Source organism: Hyposmocoma kahamanoa, unplaced genomic scaffold (genome assembly GCF_003589595.1).
Source record: "Hyposmocoma kahamanoa isolate Upper Pololo Valley unplaced genomic scaffold, ASM358959v1 220, whole genome shotgun sequence".
In the NCBI taxonomy this organism is placed as follows: domain Eukaryota; kingdom Metazoa; phylum Arthropoda; class Insecta; order Lepidoptera; family Cosmopterigidae; genus Hyposmocoma; species Hyposmocoma kahamanoa.
Window position 1 is genome coordinate 56266 of NW_020653740.1, and position 15553 is coordinate 71818.

At 36.6% G+C, this 15553-nt stretch overlaps 1 protein-coding gene across 1 annotated transcript; it reads left to right on the forward strand.

Moving 5' to 3' along the window:
- Positions 1–2387: 2387 nt before the first annotated feature.
- Positions 2388–14780, forward strand: LOC113227952 (tether containing UBX domain for GLUT4). Its single transcript, XM_026461066.1, has 8 exons — positions 2388–2477; positions 3522–3714; positions 10268–10487; positions 10641–11055; positions 11126–11317; positions 11404–11566; positions 11639–11822; positions 14558–14780. Exons 1-8 carry the CDS (start codon positions 2397–2399, stop codon positions 14649–14651), a joined length of 1542 nt encoding a protein of 513 aa, XP_026316851.1. The 5' UTR covers positions 2388–2396; the 3' UTR covers positions 14652–14780.
- The last annotated feature ends 773 nt before the right edge of the window (positions 14781–15553 follow it).

Below are 15553 nucleotides of genomic sequence, written 5' to 3' on the forward strand. Positions count from 1 at the left end.
TATATACCAGTGATTTAAGAGAGTGACACGCTCTGTAATGGAAGACCATGGATGGAAAATGAATATCTAAAGATTGCGTGCCTTTATGAATAGCCGAAAATTTTATAAAATCTCACAACTGGCTATGTATACATCTCAATTCCTATTCTTTTTTTGGGCGAAGAAACACGAAAATAGAATTAGCGCAGTGGAAATCAGAATTTTGAAAAGTATAGCTGCAGTGACAATGACGGACAAATCCGGAATAGTGTTAAAAAGCGTTGTGACAAGGAAGATGTAGCGACAGATACAAGGAAATGAAAGGAATGCTTAGATCGGATATGTCGAGAGGGTGAAGGAAAGAAGATTGACGAAACAGATTTGTAAAGCGAAGATGAGTGGGTATGTGGGTAACGGCCGCTTTCTATATTCAATCCCAATCCATAATTTGCTATCTAAGATTGAATAATCAATCCAAATCCTATTTTTACTATTTCAATAAACGATCGATGGATCGTTATTCTGATCTTTTGTTTCAATCCATCTGTGGGAGGGCGTATGGCATTTTTAGATTGACATTTGTATGGTAGTGACAGATGTGCGCTTTCAATATGCAATCCATAGTTTTGACAAATCGGATTTCGCACGTGTTCAATCGATAGTAGCGATCCTCCAATTTTGACCGATTGTACTGTGTAATCGTGTAAAAATGGATGTTATTTTTAAGTGATAGCGACTGTGAACTTGAACATTTGCTCAGTTATCGGACTGGGATAATAGCGACAGCGACCAAGAACAGCTTGTGTCCTCAAGAACGTTTAGGCGTATAAACTTCATGGTAAGTTTAACTGACGCTGAATTTACATCAAATTTAGGCTGAACAAAAGATCAGATGAATTTGTTTTAACTGAAATAATGCCGTTTATCAAAGTCAAATCAAAATGGTATTTTTATAATTTAGATTATTTATCACGTCACGAATACGAACAAACATCAACAAAACACAAATTGACACTAACATTTCGCCGCCGCCGCCGCGCGCCGTCCCTTTATTTTTTTCCATCCTATATGGCCGTCCCGCTCGTTTGACAATAAACGTTCCGTTCTGGACAATAGACGTTCCGTTCTGTTCCTCGAAACACGTTATTCTTGCCGTACTTACGGTTTAAATATTTTATACTTGAAAGTTTGCATTAGTTTATATTTTTGCCAAAATCACATGTATAAATAAATTAATTTTAGAAATATAGCCACCATTTTATTGACTAATTCATGTAATGATCTTTTACTCCGATTGCGTGGAACTAAATGTCAGAGAGGGAATAAATTTACGACCGATCCTTTTTTTTTAAGGGCGCTAGAGCCGAGATAGACATATAGAAATACAGATTCGGCAGCGATCGATGGATCGAATAAAATCCGGATAGAAAACAATCTTAGATTCAGGATCAAATATAGAAAGCGGCCGTAAGAGGTCGACAAAGACGAACTTATCAGGACCAAACTGAGGGCGTTTTAAGGAAAGGCCGGTTCAAGTTAACACGTCTATTAAATAAGTAGTCCACGTAATTACTGTGGGTAATTTTCTGAAAAATTTCAAATAACTATAATTGTTAAGTCAATGAATATAGTGGAAATTTTTCCGGAAATGTTCTCGAAAATCGGAATTCTTGTAGTAGATTAAAATCGTATTAGTTCCACGTTTAGAAATATGTTTTGAAGTTTTATTATAGCGTGAATTATAATATAAACTTGTTTAAATCTTAAAGCCACATAGAGAAAAACGGGATGTAAAATTATTTCACAACAGCGTAGCCTCCAATAACAACTTGTAGTTGGCTCCATTGTTTTCGTTCAGTAACTTAAACTTTTGACATATTTCAATAGCAAATGTGAAAAATTAAAGGAAACATCATTGACCTATGTATGGGAAACATATTTATTTTTCTGAAAAATAGGATTTTTTAAGGATGGAAATTTTTCCATGAATAATGTAGAAAAAAAATAGACAAAAATCCCTTTTTTATTAGCAACATTGAATTCAAACGTCAAATTGACAGTGACATTGCCGTGTGGTTCGCTATGTCGTTAGCGCTATTGTAGAGTTTGTAGTTTTTGTATCAGGGATTCAGGGATGACGAGACGAAAATTCATAATTTCATGTTAAATTCTCTGAAATTTTCATGGTTTTCCAGTGTTTCACCGTAGTATTAATAGCGTTATAACTGCAATTAATCATTTACTCATACTTGTGTTGTCTTTATCGTATTACAATATTATTGTGGTAAGTAGAATCTAGTTTTGTAAGCCGGTATCGGTATAAACTTGCTTTTGCTGTAACTGCTCTAATTCTATCTTTGGGAACATATTTAAAAGGTCTCAAGTCTTTAAATTAGTGTATTTTTCAGTTATAAAAAATGTCTAAAGATATCGTTGTTCTGACGCCAACTGGAAGGCGGCATATAGTCCACGTAACCCCTGACACCACTATGTTACAGGTAAGTTGTAAATATAAAAAAAAATGAATGTTAACACGTTCATTGCCAATCACACGATATCGCGTTATGTTATGCGAGGTCTAACCCAAACGGTCGATCACACAATATCAAGTGTCACGTTATCGATGTCAAGTTTCTAACCGGAATTGCATAACGACAACAGCGAAATGGATTAATATTTATATTGGTCACTAGGGAAGGGATTAACTTTAATGTTGTGGGGATTGCCGCCAGCCATTGTCCAAGGTTTATGTTTGCCAGTGCACATGGTGGTGGTGACAAATAACTTCAAATTTTGTACCCCTTTTTTAATATTTTGAATATGTAAGTGATTTACAATTTAGAGTAAGTTCAATAATAGGTAGGTATATAAATTGTTTAGTGATATTATATTATGTGTAATTATGAAACCAATTTATTACTCCAATAAAACCAAAACTAGTACCTCAGTTCTCTATAAATGTTGAGTTTTGAGAGTTATTTTCTTCTGTTAGTTTGTTACTTTGCAAAATTCTATATGATTATAAAAGACTGATAATGAAAGTTATGATTACTATATGAAAGGTTTTTTATTTGTAAAATATATAACTTGTTTGTCCAAATTACATATTACGAGATATCGCATTTCCGGACATATGAGCAATAATTCCATTATATATGGCCAATCACATCATATTGCGTGTTTAAGTACATAACTCCTATAATAATAATAATAAAAGTATATCAATAATATGTAAACTTATTTTGAGCACAATGAAAAAAATAAAAAAGCAAAAGAAAAAACATTTGCCCACCATACGAAATTCCCATTTTTAACTTAACAATGAACATGTTTAAAACGAATTGTTTTTTATTAAAAGCGTTGAGTATACCCATACTCAAGCATTCTCTACAACTGTGATGAAACACAATAATATGTGATCAATAACTCTCAAATAATAATGATTATTTTGTTGCGCATATTGGTGATCTGTAGAAGGTTCTGTTTTTAAATAAAACCTATTAGTGACAATCAAATAATCAAATCACTCCATATGAACACAGATATTAGAAGATGTCTGCACTAAACAAGGGTTCCAAGCAACGCAATACGATTTGAAGCATCATAAAAAAATAATGGACCTGACCAACACCATAAGATTTTCTAATTTGCCTAATAAAGCCACTCTCGAAATGGTGGAAACTGAGCGAAAAAGGGAAGAAGTAGATGTCACTGTTGGCTTACAGTTGGAAGATGGTGAGTTTTTATAATTTACCACCTGTTGCAACCATAAACTTTTTTTACAGGATTTAATTATACTACAAAAAATTATAACCACTGATATATATTTGGACTTTTAGTGTCTGTGGTTTGCCTCTAAACCAAGTATAACACAAATCAGATGGGTAAAAAAACAATACAAACTTCGATTCACTCTATTATTTGCATTGAAGGATATTTATGCCAACTTTCCAGTTAGCAAACATAAGTAGTACAATAGAATATAGAAAAGGCTTTATATAAGTATTGTGATACCCTAACCTATTTAGGAGTTGTTTTGACAAACCCTAAAACATTTATTTATTTTGTATTTAAAATATCCAAACCAAGTTCAAAGCAAATTGCATAATTACGATTCAGAACCAGGAAATCCCGGTCCCGAAAGTACAGGGAATTCTCAGGGTCGTATTCTAGAACTCTACTCAATGCTCAAGTCAGGATTTGAGTATGGTTTAAAGCACTCGAAATCATACTCAAGTCCCTGCCATTAGGGTCGTTTTTCCAGTGCTTGAAATCATACTCAAGTCTGCTCAAATCCTGACTTGAGCATTGAGAGTTCTAGAATACGACCCTTAGTTCTTTTATTGTAATCAGAGAGAGAGGAATTCTAAATTGTTTACCGGTTCTACCGATACTTTCGGGAATCAGCGTCGTTAGTTTAATTTCGGTTTTAGTTACGCGTCAAAGACACTTTGATGCTTTCTCGCGGTCAAAATCCTTTTTCCTATATCTTTGGTTAAAACAAAACGACTATAGATGCTAGTAAAAATGTATTTACTCTCCGAGGAAGTTAAAGTGGTTTTCCACCACCGAAGCGAGACGAGAATAGAAATTTCGTTGGCCATTTTCCCCCAGAAATGGCCATTAATAGCTCACGCGAGCTCCTACTGTGATAGTGACGTTTCAGTAATGTTTCTAGCGATAAACACGCGGCTGAAGTAACATGCCCCGTAAATAATTATTATTAAATAATAATAACGCACACACCCAACATAGCACTACTACGCACTAGGGATATCCTGTGTCGCGGGTACCATGGACACATACATAGACAACCACAAGTTACACCCAAACTCACAAGAGAAATAAATGTAGGCCATACAATTATTTCTCCCGGCTCGGGAGTCGAACCTGGGACCTCTGCGTGGCATGGTAACCTTTCGGCCACTGAGGCAGTTAGTGATTATACAGTCAAATGATGATTATGTTAATGTGAGAATCAGATGAAGATAATCATGATTTGTCATGCGTTCTGGCGCGTGCATTGAAATGTAAACCTTACATTTTCTAATACATGTAAATATTAGGTGTTTCAAAAATAAGAACATTTCATTTTCGAAATAGTTATTTGTTATGCAAAGCAAGCTGCAAAGTTTTTGTTTGACGCGAGTGCTTGTATTGAAACCTGAGTCAAAAACAGATTCCTGATCGTAGTGTGGGTTTCAAGGAACGAGATGCAAAACAACTTTGCTGCCGAGCTAAACACACAACTTTTCACCTCACTTTAGCGAGGAAAATGGTAGGTGTACTACATCAGTTTTTTTTTAATAAAAGAAAAAGTTTATCTTCGGATGCGTTCTGTTCATTCTTACTGGAACTTTTATTTTGTGTGATTAAGTGATTATTGATGTTATTTTAGTTCTTCTACGAATTAAAATAATTTAATAAACACAATTAGTTATCATTTGTCAATTTAATGTCAACAATCATTGACTTACAATTAAATGGACGTCGGGTCCGCGCTAAAAAGTGTCCGAACTTATAGGGCGTTAAAATCGTATACAGAGCGTCATTCACGCTTTAGTCTTCGTTTGTTCTGACAGCGAAGCAAGCAAAATTAGACAGTACTGCGATGACATTACAATTTAAATTCAACGTTTTAGCTTTTTCATATTCCTTTACATGTCACTACGTTTAAATAGGTTGACTTGGGACATTTTTTCGTGGTTTTTGTATTAGACCCGTCGTCCATTTATTTGTAAGTCAATGTCAACAATAATAAGAATAAAATATAACAACGGTTTATATTACATGAATAAGTCACGACAAATCGCGTAGTTGTATATGTCATTATCCTTTTTTTCATGGCAAGGAAACATTAGGTGCACAACAATCCATCGTCAAGTTCGAATTTCAAAAACCTCTTCGATGCTAGCGTGCAAAAAACTCTTTTATCAACACACATATCATAAACACTCTATAATGTGTTCAAACCGCAAATTACGACCAGTATAAAGATAAACAGTTTTGTTAGAACAAATTTCTTATCTGTGAAAATGGTATTATTGCTTCAATTCGCTCTGGACCTTTTGGAGGGAAAAGTGTCGTTTTTATTTTGACTTTCAATTATTTTGTGAAATCTAGTTTAAAGTGGAATAGGATAGTGCTATTGTGCCTTAATCGAAGATTAAAACGCGAAATTATACGAATCTCGAAATAAAATACCCGTATATCGGCCCGTTTTAAGGAATCCCGAGTCAATCCAAGCACGCCGCCCCAAATTGCCTATCCTCTTTGTGGCGGCCATATTTACAGAAACGTATTTAAACTTCATGTTTAGGCTGATGGCTTTGCCAAAGCCTTAATAAATTAAAAAAAATATTGCTTCATAATAACGTCGAATTAGATTTTATTATGTCATTCAAATTTCGAACATCTCTGAAAAACAAAACAATTTAATTCAACTTCAATTCTAATATCAGTCGAGATTAAGTTTTATTCGAAATGAAATGTCAATAGCAAACAATTTAGTAAATTTCAAACGTTACTTGTTAGAGAACGGTATGATAGTTGGGGCCGACTCTAGTTTATCTATGAATTAAATAAAAACTACGATTGCGTGAGATGCGCGAGAACTTTTTATTTGCCGCCATTTTGCCAGTCGTAACATGCGGTTCCTGAACACATCACAGAGAGCTTTTAATTATATGTATAGATAAAGCAGTGTATGAAACTGTACATAATTAGGCATTAAAACATTCGTGTGATGTTTTTATGAAACTCGCCTGTCAGCTCGTTTCACAAACCCTTACTCGTATTTTTATACCTTTCATTATGTAACACTCACATAAATTACTATTACGCACAGATTTCTAATGAAAAAGAAAGCCTTTCCGAGCTAGTGAGGTAAAAAGGTTTTTTTGGTTTTACAATCTTTTATCTTTATCTATTACAATAGTTTTCACGATTATACTGTACATTTATCTCACGTGGGCTGCACCACAAAGACAATTTTAATAGGACGATTTTAATTAATAGGACATAGTAAAACAAAAAAGTTTTGAGGTTAGTTTAACCAAATAAAACTAATATTGTTGCCATCCAAGCTAGCAAAATCATACGAAAAAGTTTACAAATGGCGCTAGTATGTTTTATATTGCAACTAAACATTTTTTGAAAACGATACAATAACTAAACTAACTAACTAAATTAGGACTAAAATCTAACAAATTTCGCAGTTTTTAAAGTGGTTGCATAATTATGATACAGTCCTAATTGCATACATTTTAATGAAAACACGTTGTATAAATATTTACGAAAATGATAGTATACATTTCACAGGTTGTAATTTGTTTACTTTTCTCTGTAATAAATGTATACCTTTTTTTAAAACGGCAAAATGATTACATATTTTTAAACACAACATAAGGATCTAATATTTACATATATTGGAAAATGTGTCAAATCAAATCAAATATCTTTAATTTCGTAGGTAATCAAATTACACTTGAAATCGTCACATTAAACAAAAAACAAAATTGTTTATATTTCGTTGCACGCGACTGTACTCTACAATACTGCCTCCGTGGCCGAACGGTTACCATGTCGGACTGCCACGCAGTAGTCCCAGGTTCGATTCCCGGGCCGGGAGAAATATTTGTATGGCCTACATTATTTCTCTCGTGAGTTGAGTATGTGCGTTATTATTATTACAATCCTGCGATCGATATTAATAGCCATCGCGAACTTGCGTGAGAAATCGTGTTTCCGGTGCAGAGTGTACTTCATGTAGGCAACAATACGATTCAATACTTTCAATTATCGCCTCGCCCATCCTCTTCAATCTAGACCATTTCCACCAAATATGCGCTAAAAGAGAATTTAAATTACAATCCTCGTCTAGCTTCGCCGTGGAAAAGTTCCTTTACATTAGAAAGATTGTTTTACAAAATTTTTTATGTCAAAGCTGTTTTTTTCCAATTTTCAATAATTTAGAATAAAAAACTAAATAGTAATTTAAGTTTAAAAGGCGGACCGTATATAATAATTTTTAGTAGTTACATTTTTTTTAAAGATTTTAGATCTGATTAATTGTGATTTTTAGTATAAGTACATCATTTAAATAACGATAATTTTAAATTTTATGTTGTCTCTAGACAACCTCCTCTAGGAAGTTTAAGTTACTTTGCTTGCAAAAGTTTTTTTTTATATTCCAAGTACAAACTAAATTGACTGACTAGTGCTACGTTTTCAATGAAAAAAAGCTCCAATATTGACCGTTTTTGCTTTTGAAACCTATCCCTTTCTTAAACCGTGAGTACTATTACTTACTACTTTACTTAATGTATCACCATTGAACAATAACTAGCTAGTACCGGAAGTACCGAATTCCGGTTCCGTGGAAGACTAGTACCGAATTTCCCGGTTCTTCAAAACAGGTCTGGTTCCGGAATCCCCCTATGCGCGATGCATTAAAAAGTTCCTATATAAACTTTGATAGCCCATTTCACCACTATTAAAGGGTAGTTTTGAAAAACTATTTGCATAGCAGAATATTTACGCCTACTTTCAAGTTTGCAATTTGAATTGATGATTGATTGATTGATAAATTGATGGCAGTCGGAGTTATCAGAGGATATCGCACCATATCGTATGAGGTCGCATGTTTGTTAGCGGGGTCTTCTCCTTGGGATCTGGAGGCGGAGGTCTATGTTGCCATGTATCAATGGCGCATTGACCTCCGTCTCCGCGGCGAGGACCCCACGCTGCAATAAGTGCAGATATGGAATTTCCATGCGCGACAGTCCCTGCTTAGAAAGTGGTGGGAGCGACTGGCCCAACCCAGAACTGGGAGCAGGACTGTAGAGGCTATCCGTCCGGTTTTTGAAAACTGGATGAACATGTCGCCCATCCTTAACTTTCCGGTTGGTGCAGGTGCTTCCCGGGCATGGATACTTCGGAAAGTACCTGTGCCATATAGCCAGGTGGGAACCTACAACCATATGTCACCACTGTGACTGCTGCGAAGATATGGCGCAGCATACGCTGCAGGTATGCCCAGACTGGGCCAATGAGCGCCGTGATCTCGTTGCTGCGGTGGGGGATGACCCGTCACTTTTTATCCCGCCAATCTCACGTTACATCCTTCGTCAGCGCAAATACCCTCTATTCAACTTTCATTTAACCCGCGCAGTGACACTAAGACGGACACCATTCTTCGAAGCCCTAGCCGTAATTGAATCCTTAAGCAAAACAAATGATATTGACGTGTTCAGCAACACTGAATCAAAATTTCTAACATCCGCTGGTTACTATTCGGTCACCCCCCAAAGCTCTGTGGCCCAAATTCCGCATCCTATCTTTGGCCGGTGATCGACTCAACCTTTTTTGTGACTATGACTTACATGTTTAGTTATAAGTACTGTAAGTGTAAGTTGTACAAAATAAATAAATAAATAAATAACTTCCTGCATTGATCAATCATTGCTCGAAAGCGACAGGTTGTGGAAGGTGGTAGTATCCTTCTGGGACCGCGTGATGTTGCAATAGGAAGCTACGGAGCGTGAGAGGGAGACCACCTCTCTCCTTCCAATCCGCTAAAAACCCCCGGGGTATTCCCACACCCCGCGTGAGACGGGGCTGTGGCTACGTGGTTTGCAATCCACGGCCCCGTCTGCGGTTGTCCGCCACCACGGACTCACCCCTGAGGGATTACCATTCCCCCTCCATCGTAAGTGGTATGCCGGGAATACTTGGCACACCAACCAACCCGAGAACCCTTATCTAATGGGTGACAAAAGCCCCCTTTTTTGACTCCCAAGGTCCACTCTCCGGGCATAAGCCATCCTCCCGCGCCCCAAGTGTTTCCGGCGCATAGAATGAGAGGAAGGATCTTCCTCTCGCTCCCGTTCCGCCGTATCCTTCCTCGACATTACATCAGTGCAGAAAGAAGCCACCGCACTCCCCGCCGTCTCGCTACCGACCATAGCTCGAACCACGGTGGGCAGAGAGAAGTCGTGTCCTACCACTGCGGTCACGGACGACCGCTGATCCTCACACGCCGGACATGCCTGCAATGCAGCGTTACTATATTTCTGTTTTGAAGGGTAAAGGGTGCTGGTGAACAGGTGGTGTGACAGGTGCAGTGGCAGTGTCCCTCAGATCTTTGCGATTTAAAGGTCTGAGTAGCACTGCAACTGCTATGGACAGGCGTATCACTTATCACCAGGCGCATGACATATTCGTTCGTCCTGTCACTTTACTCCTTTAAAGACTGCCCTTTATAACGAAAATCTTTTATTGTTTTCAGGTGAGCGTAGAACAGCTGATTTCCCACCAAACACATGCCTGTTTGATCTTCTGCAATCACTTGCACCAAATGAAGTCAAAGCTCTCCAACAGCCCACTATCATGTATATGAGGCAAGAAGTTATTGGTGTCCGTGCTCTTAAAGAAAAGACTCTGAGGCAGCTAGGCTTGATAGGGGGCAGGGCTGTACTGAGACTCTTAAATAAAGATGCGGAGGGAAAGTAAGTACAAACTTGTCGAAAAGGTAGTTTATAAAATAGTAAAAAATGCACAATCTTTTATCAAATAGTAAAGAATGCACAATCACGAATATTTTCAGGCGCACTTATTCGTCCCGTCACTTGATGTTAAAAAAAAATTACTTATTATTTCAGGCAAGCGAATGTGTCATCTGTTTATCGAAAGTTGTCAGTAACAAAACCTGATAAGGAGCAAACACATAGACACATGGAAACTGATGACATGCTTACGGACAACAAACCAGGACCATCCCGTTTTTCGAAAGACACGAAACATTTTAACCCCATTCAAGCCATTAAAGAAATAAAAAAACCTCAATTACAACAATTTGAAACCAAACCAAATGATAGTGTACCAAAAACGACTACCAATGTGCCTCAAAGTACCAACAATGAAGATATGCCCATGGAAGCACGAAACACAGAATCAATTAACAGAGCAGGTCAAAGTGGACCTGTTAAAAACTTGGATGACTCTTGCTCCAGCACATCCCTTGAAACACAAGATCAACTTGAGAGAAGGCTTAGAATTGAAGAAGAAGTTACATTTGTGAGTAGTTAATGTGATATAGTTGGTGACCTTGCAAAAGACACCTAAAGCTTAATTGGATTCTTTTCAGTTGGGAGCTCAAAAAGCAATTGCTTTTATGCCAACTGAGTCACATAGTGAATTGACTGACCTCCCCGATGACTTCTACGAGTTAACTATAGAAGAAGTACGCAATCTTTATAAAGATTTACAACAACACACATCAGAGTTAGAAAACACACCCCTCATGACTGCAGCTCAGCGAGAAGAAATTGACAAACAGGTAATGAGCTACAGACGAAATTATCTATATGCATAATTTGTTGATATTAGTAAAAAATTACTTATTCGTTTTGCTATTATTCACAGGCTTCAGAATTGAGATTGTCAGGATATAAAAACGTCGTGGTAAGAGTGCAGTTTCCAGATCAAATAATATTACAAGGCATTTTTACACCATCTAATACAATTCAAGATGTTATGAATTTTATAAAACAACACCTTGAAGAACCAGATAAACCATTTCTTATCTGTAAGTGCTTAATTAGAAAAAACTGATAAATTGCTTAATAGAAAATTTCTAATGATACTTAAATGATTGCAGTCACTACACCTTTTAAGGAAAGTTTAGATCCTAAGATGACGCTACTTCAAGCCAAATTTGTGCCATGTGTGCATTTGCATTTTAAATGGCTGATTGATACAGGAAGTCAAATTTGCCTAAAAGAAGAAATTTATGAACAACAAACGTCAAGTGATGCGGCTTGTATCCTAGCTTCAAAGTACAGGTAATTAATGACGTATTGTAGTCACGATAATGTTGTTCTCTCGGAGCAACTTTTTTAAGTTGGTTAACTTAGTTAGTCGCGCCAAAAAAGTTACACAATTAGTCGCGTGGGGTGTGCATCACCCCAAATTAGAATCGTGAAATAAAATGCGAAATACATTTGCATGTATTTCGTATTTTATTTCACTGATTTTGCAATCAGACTTTTATTAATGACATGGGTGCCGTTACATATTGGCTTGCTAGGGAATGAGGAAGTCGACCGGTTAGCCACTGCGACTGCTTGAGAGGGGCCTGAGGTTGACATTGTGCCTGACTTCTCTGAAGTGGTTGCAAGCTATAAGAGCAAGTTCCATTCTCGTTGGAAGAAGTAAACCAATTGTACCTTCGGTACAATTGGTTTACTTTCCCGATCGGTCCACTTGTTTTTCCCGATTCGTCTATTTCCCATTTCGTCTACTTTCCTGTTTGGTCTACTTTCCCATTTCGTCTACTTTCCCGATCGGTCTACTTTCCCGATCGGTCTACTTTCCCGATCGGTTTACTTTCCTAATAGGTCTACTTTAATGATGCGTCTACTCAGATAATCTCAGTACAGAGTACTAAAAAAACCCGACATCAAAAATTCGTGGAATTACATCTTTGTGAACTTCCTCCTTTTTTTGAAGTCAGTTAAAAACAAACGTCTACTTGATTTTGTTTTTTCACATCATGGTTAACGTAAAGTAGCTATCATTATCAAAAGTATAAAAAATGTACTCCATGACAATCTGCAATTATGCAATTACAAACTGCGTTTGAAAATTTGTAAAATGAATTTCTATTTTTGTAAAATTTTATTAACTTACATAAAATTTTATAAACTTGCAAGGTGGACTATTGAACAAGTGGACCGATCGGGAAAGTAGACCAAATGGGAAATGGACGAATCGGGTAAAGCCCTTTTTTCTATATTTGGGTAAAACAAGTGGACCGATCAAGAAAGTAGACGAATAGTGAAAGTGGACCGTTCGGGAAAGTAGACGAAATGGGAAATAGACGAATCGAGATAGTGGACCTTTTAGACAAGTGAACCAATCGGGAAAGTAGACGAATAGTGAAAGCGGACCGATCGGGAAAGTAGACCGTTTGCACCGAAGGGGACTATTTCGATATGAGGTCCCAGAAAAAAGGCATCTGGTACAAGACCATGCAGAATGCATCAAATACAATTTTTTGTATTTGATGCGGTGGGTGAACTCACTGAATTGCGAAGTATGTGGGATTCCTGAGGATGTACATCATTTGCTCATGGAGTGTGTTCGGACGGAACTGTAACTGGGGCGAAGCTTAGGATGTGTAGCGAGAGGTATTTTTCTGAATTTAAAGTGGAATAATCTTCAAAACTTGGTTTATTGTATTCTTTCAATAATTTCGCCGTTGGGTTACAATTCAATAATGTCAAGATGCTCCATTCTTTTCTCTTACTTCATTTTCTAAACTTTCTAATTACAAAACTATTCATTCAGCCAGAGATTCTACTCATAGAGTAGAGCCTAGACTACAGAACCTATCAGGGCGCGGTTATTTACACAGGCTGCTCTCCGTACATTTAATGTTAGGTGGTTTCAATCTTGTTTTGTCGGAGCCAACATGTAGTGCCGCGGAGATTTTGTATACATGTTTAGTTAGGTAGCATTTTGATTTATCTGTCTGGATTTTATTAAGTGTTTTCTTGATGTACCGTTTTACTAATGGAGCTAACATGCTCAATAACGATCAAAGTACCTAAATAAGTAAAGATTAAAAAGAAATACTTAGACCCACATTTTTTATCATTTATGTCTTTTTGACTTATAAAACATTTTATAAATAAAAAAAACAATACCATTTCTAAAACCGAATTTTCATCATCACAATTTTGGCAGACTAGAATTATGTAATCATTGCACACACCATGTGTGGCATTGGCATTTGGAACAATCCGTTCTTTGTTTTTCGGTCCTTGATTCTCGGACATAATTATGTGACATCGTTTTATATGAAGGTGATCGGGCTGCTCCAGATGCTGATTCAGGGTCCTCATTTTGAAGCATCTTGTGTCGTTTTAGTAGCGGTCATGCTTATGTGCGAATGACTTTGTTTTCGTTTTCACTTTCCTCTGATGCAGATGTTATGGTCCCTTACGATGGCATCATGACGTTGTTCACCAGAAGCACTATGTATACTTGTCATTGTATATGTATACTTCTTCTTCTTCGTCTCTCAAATGCTGCGTAATCTGTCAATCAGTCAAAGCACGTGACATTTTACACCTACCTTAAAACAAAAATAAATAAAAAAACGCCACATCACAACATAATCTTTAAAATACCAATATATTCGTTTTATAAATATCGCTGCAATGTATTGTTTGTCCATCTGTATTGTTTAAATGCGTAACAATAATAAAAAATATTTACTTACCTTACGCAATTTTGTCTATACAAACAGTCGCGTGGGGTTTTAGGGGTTTTAGGCACCCCAAACATGCTCTCCAAGCACAACTATACACAAACGAGCACAGATTACGAATGAATTGCGAATTACAATCCCGTTTACGAAGCTAGGCTGAAGACAGGCGCTGTAAGTTCAAATTTTAAAAACTTATGAGTCTAGAAACCTAATGGTGGGGTGTTAAACACTTCACTCGACCAATTAAGGATTAACTAACACTGCAAAACATGTGTACTATATTGTCTTCTACTTACATTACAGAGCACCTTCCAGGAGAAAATTGGATGCTCCTTCCAGTTCCAAGAAAAGTTCTTCAGGAAATCCCAGCAAAATGCCCAAGTGGTTTAAGACATAAAGATTGAAGTGACGTCCGCGTAGCAGTCAAAAAATTGAAAACTGAGCATTAAACATTGTAGGATATCTAAAGTTAATCATGCAGAAGGAAGTCGAAAGTGCTGTTTGATAGTTTTCATTAGTTATTTTTTGCAAGTAAGTTTGTTATAATATATTATATTAATTTCATAAAGTGGATTTTCAAGTAACTCGACCTTTTAATTAAAAATCCATGTAATTGTAACAATTTTATGAATAAATGAAGAATCCCAAATAAGTCCTAAATATCTGCAGGAATTTTCGCAGTGTGTTATTGCACGGCATGTTTTCTTCGAAAAAAGGTTACGGTTGATGAATTGTTTTGATAGTGGTGAATTTTAATAAAACCGAAGGCCATTGAAGGCTCACTGACCTTTGGTTTTATTAATACTTGGAAAACGGCCCGATTTTTTATTTTATTTTAAAATGCAAACAGATCATAGAGTGTTAGGCTCAACTCACACTGACGCAGAGTCGAAGCGTCGCGTCGCGTCATGTTGAAATGGTGATTTAAGTAGGTTTTTCTCATCGAAAGTTATGACACAGATTACTTAATAGTTATTACGTAAATTACGATGACGGAGTATTCAAATTTCAACTGCGAATATGGATTGGACAGGAGTTAAACCATAATAGCGTGATAGCAGTGAATATGTTCGTTACAGCTTCTTACATGTTATGTTTACTTGGTATTGGTACTACGAGTAATTATATCTTGCTAAGCTTAGAACATATTATAACACTCTAAGTTGCTATACTCTAGCCAAATTCGATGTAGAATGTTTAATAACAAAACGTTGCTAGGCAACCAATGATGGCATAGGAAAAGAAAATTTTTTTCAATGCTCATTATTAAGGCTTGCTCTGCCCACGGCCTGCTCCCTT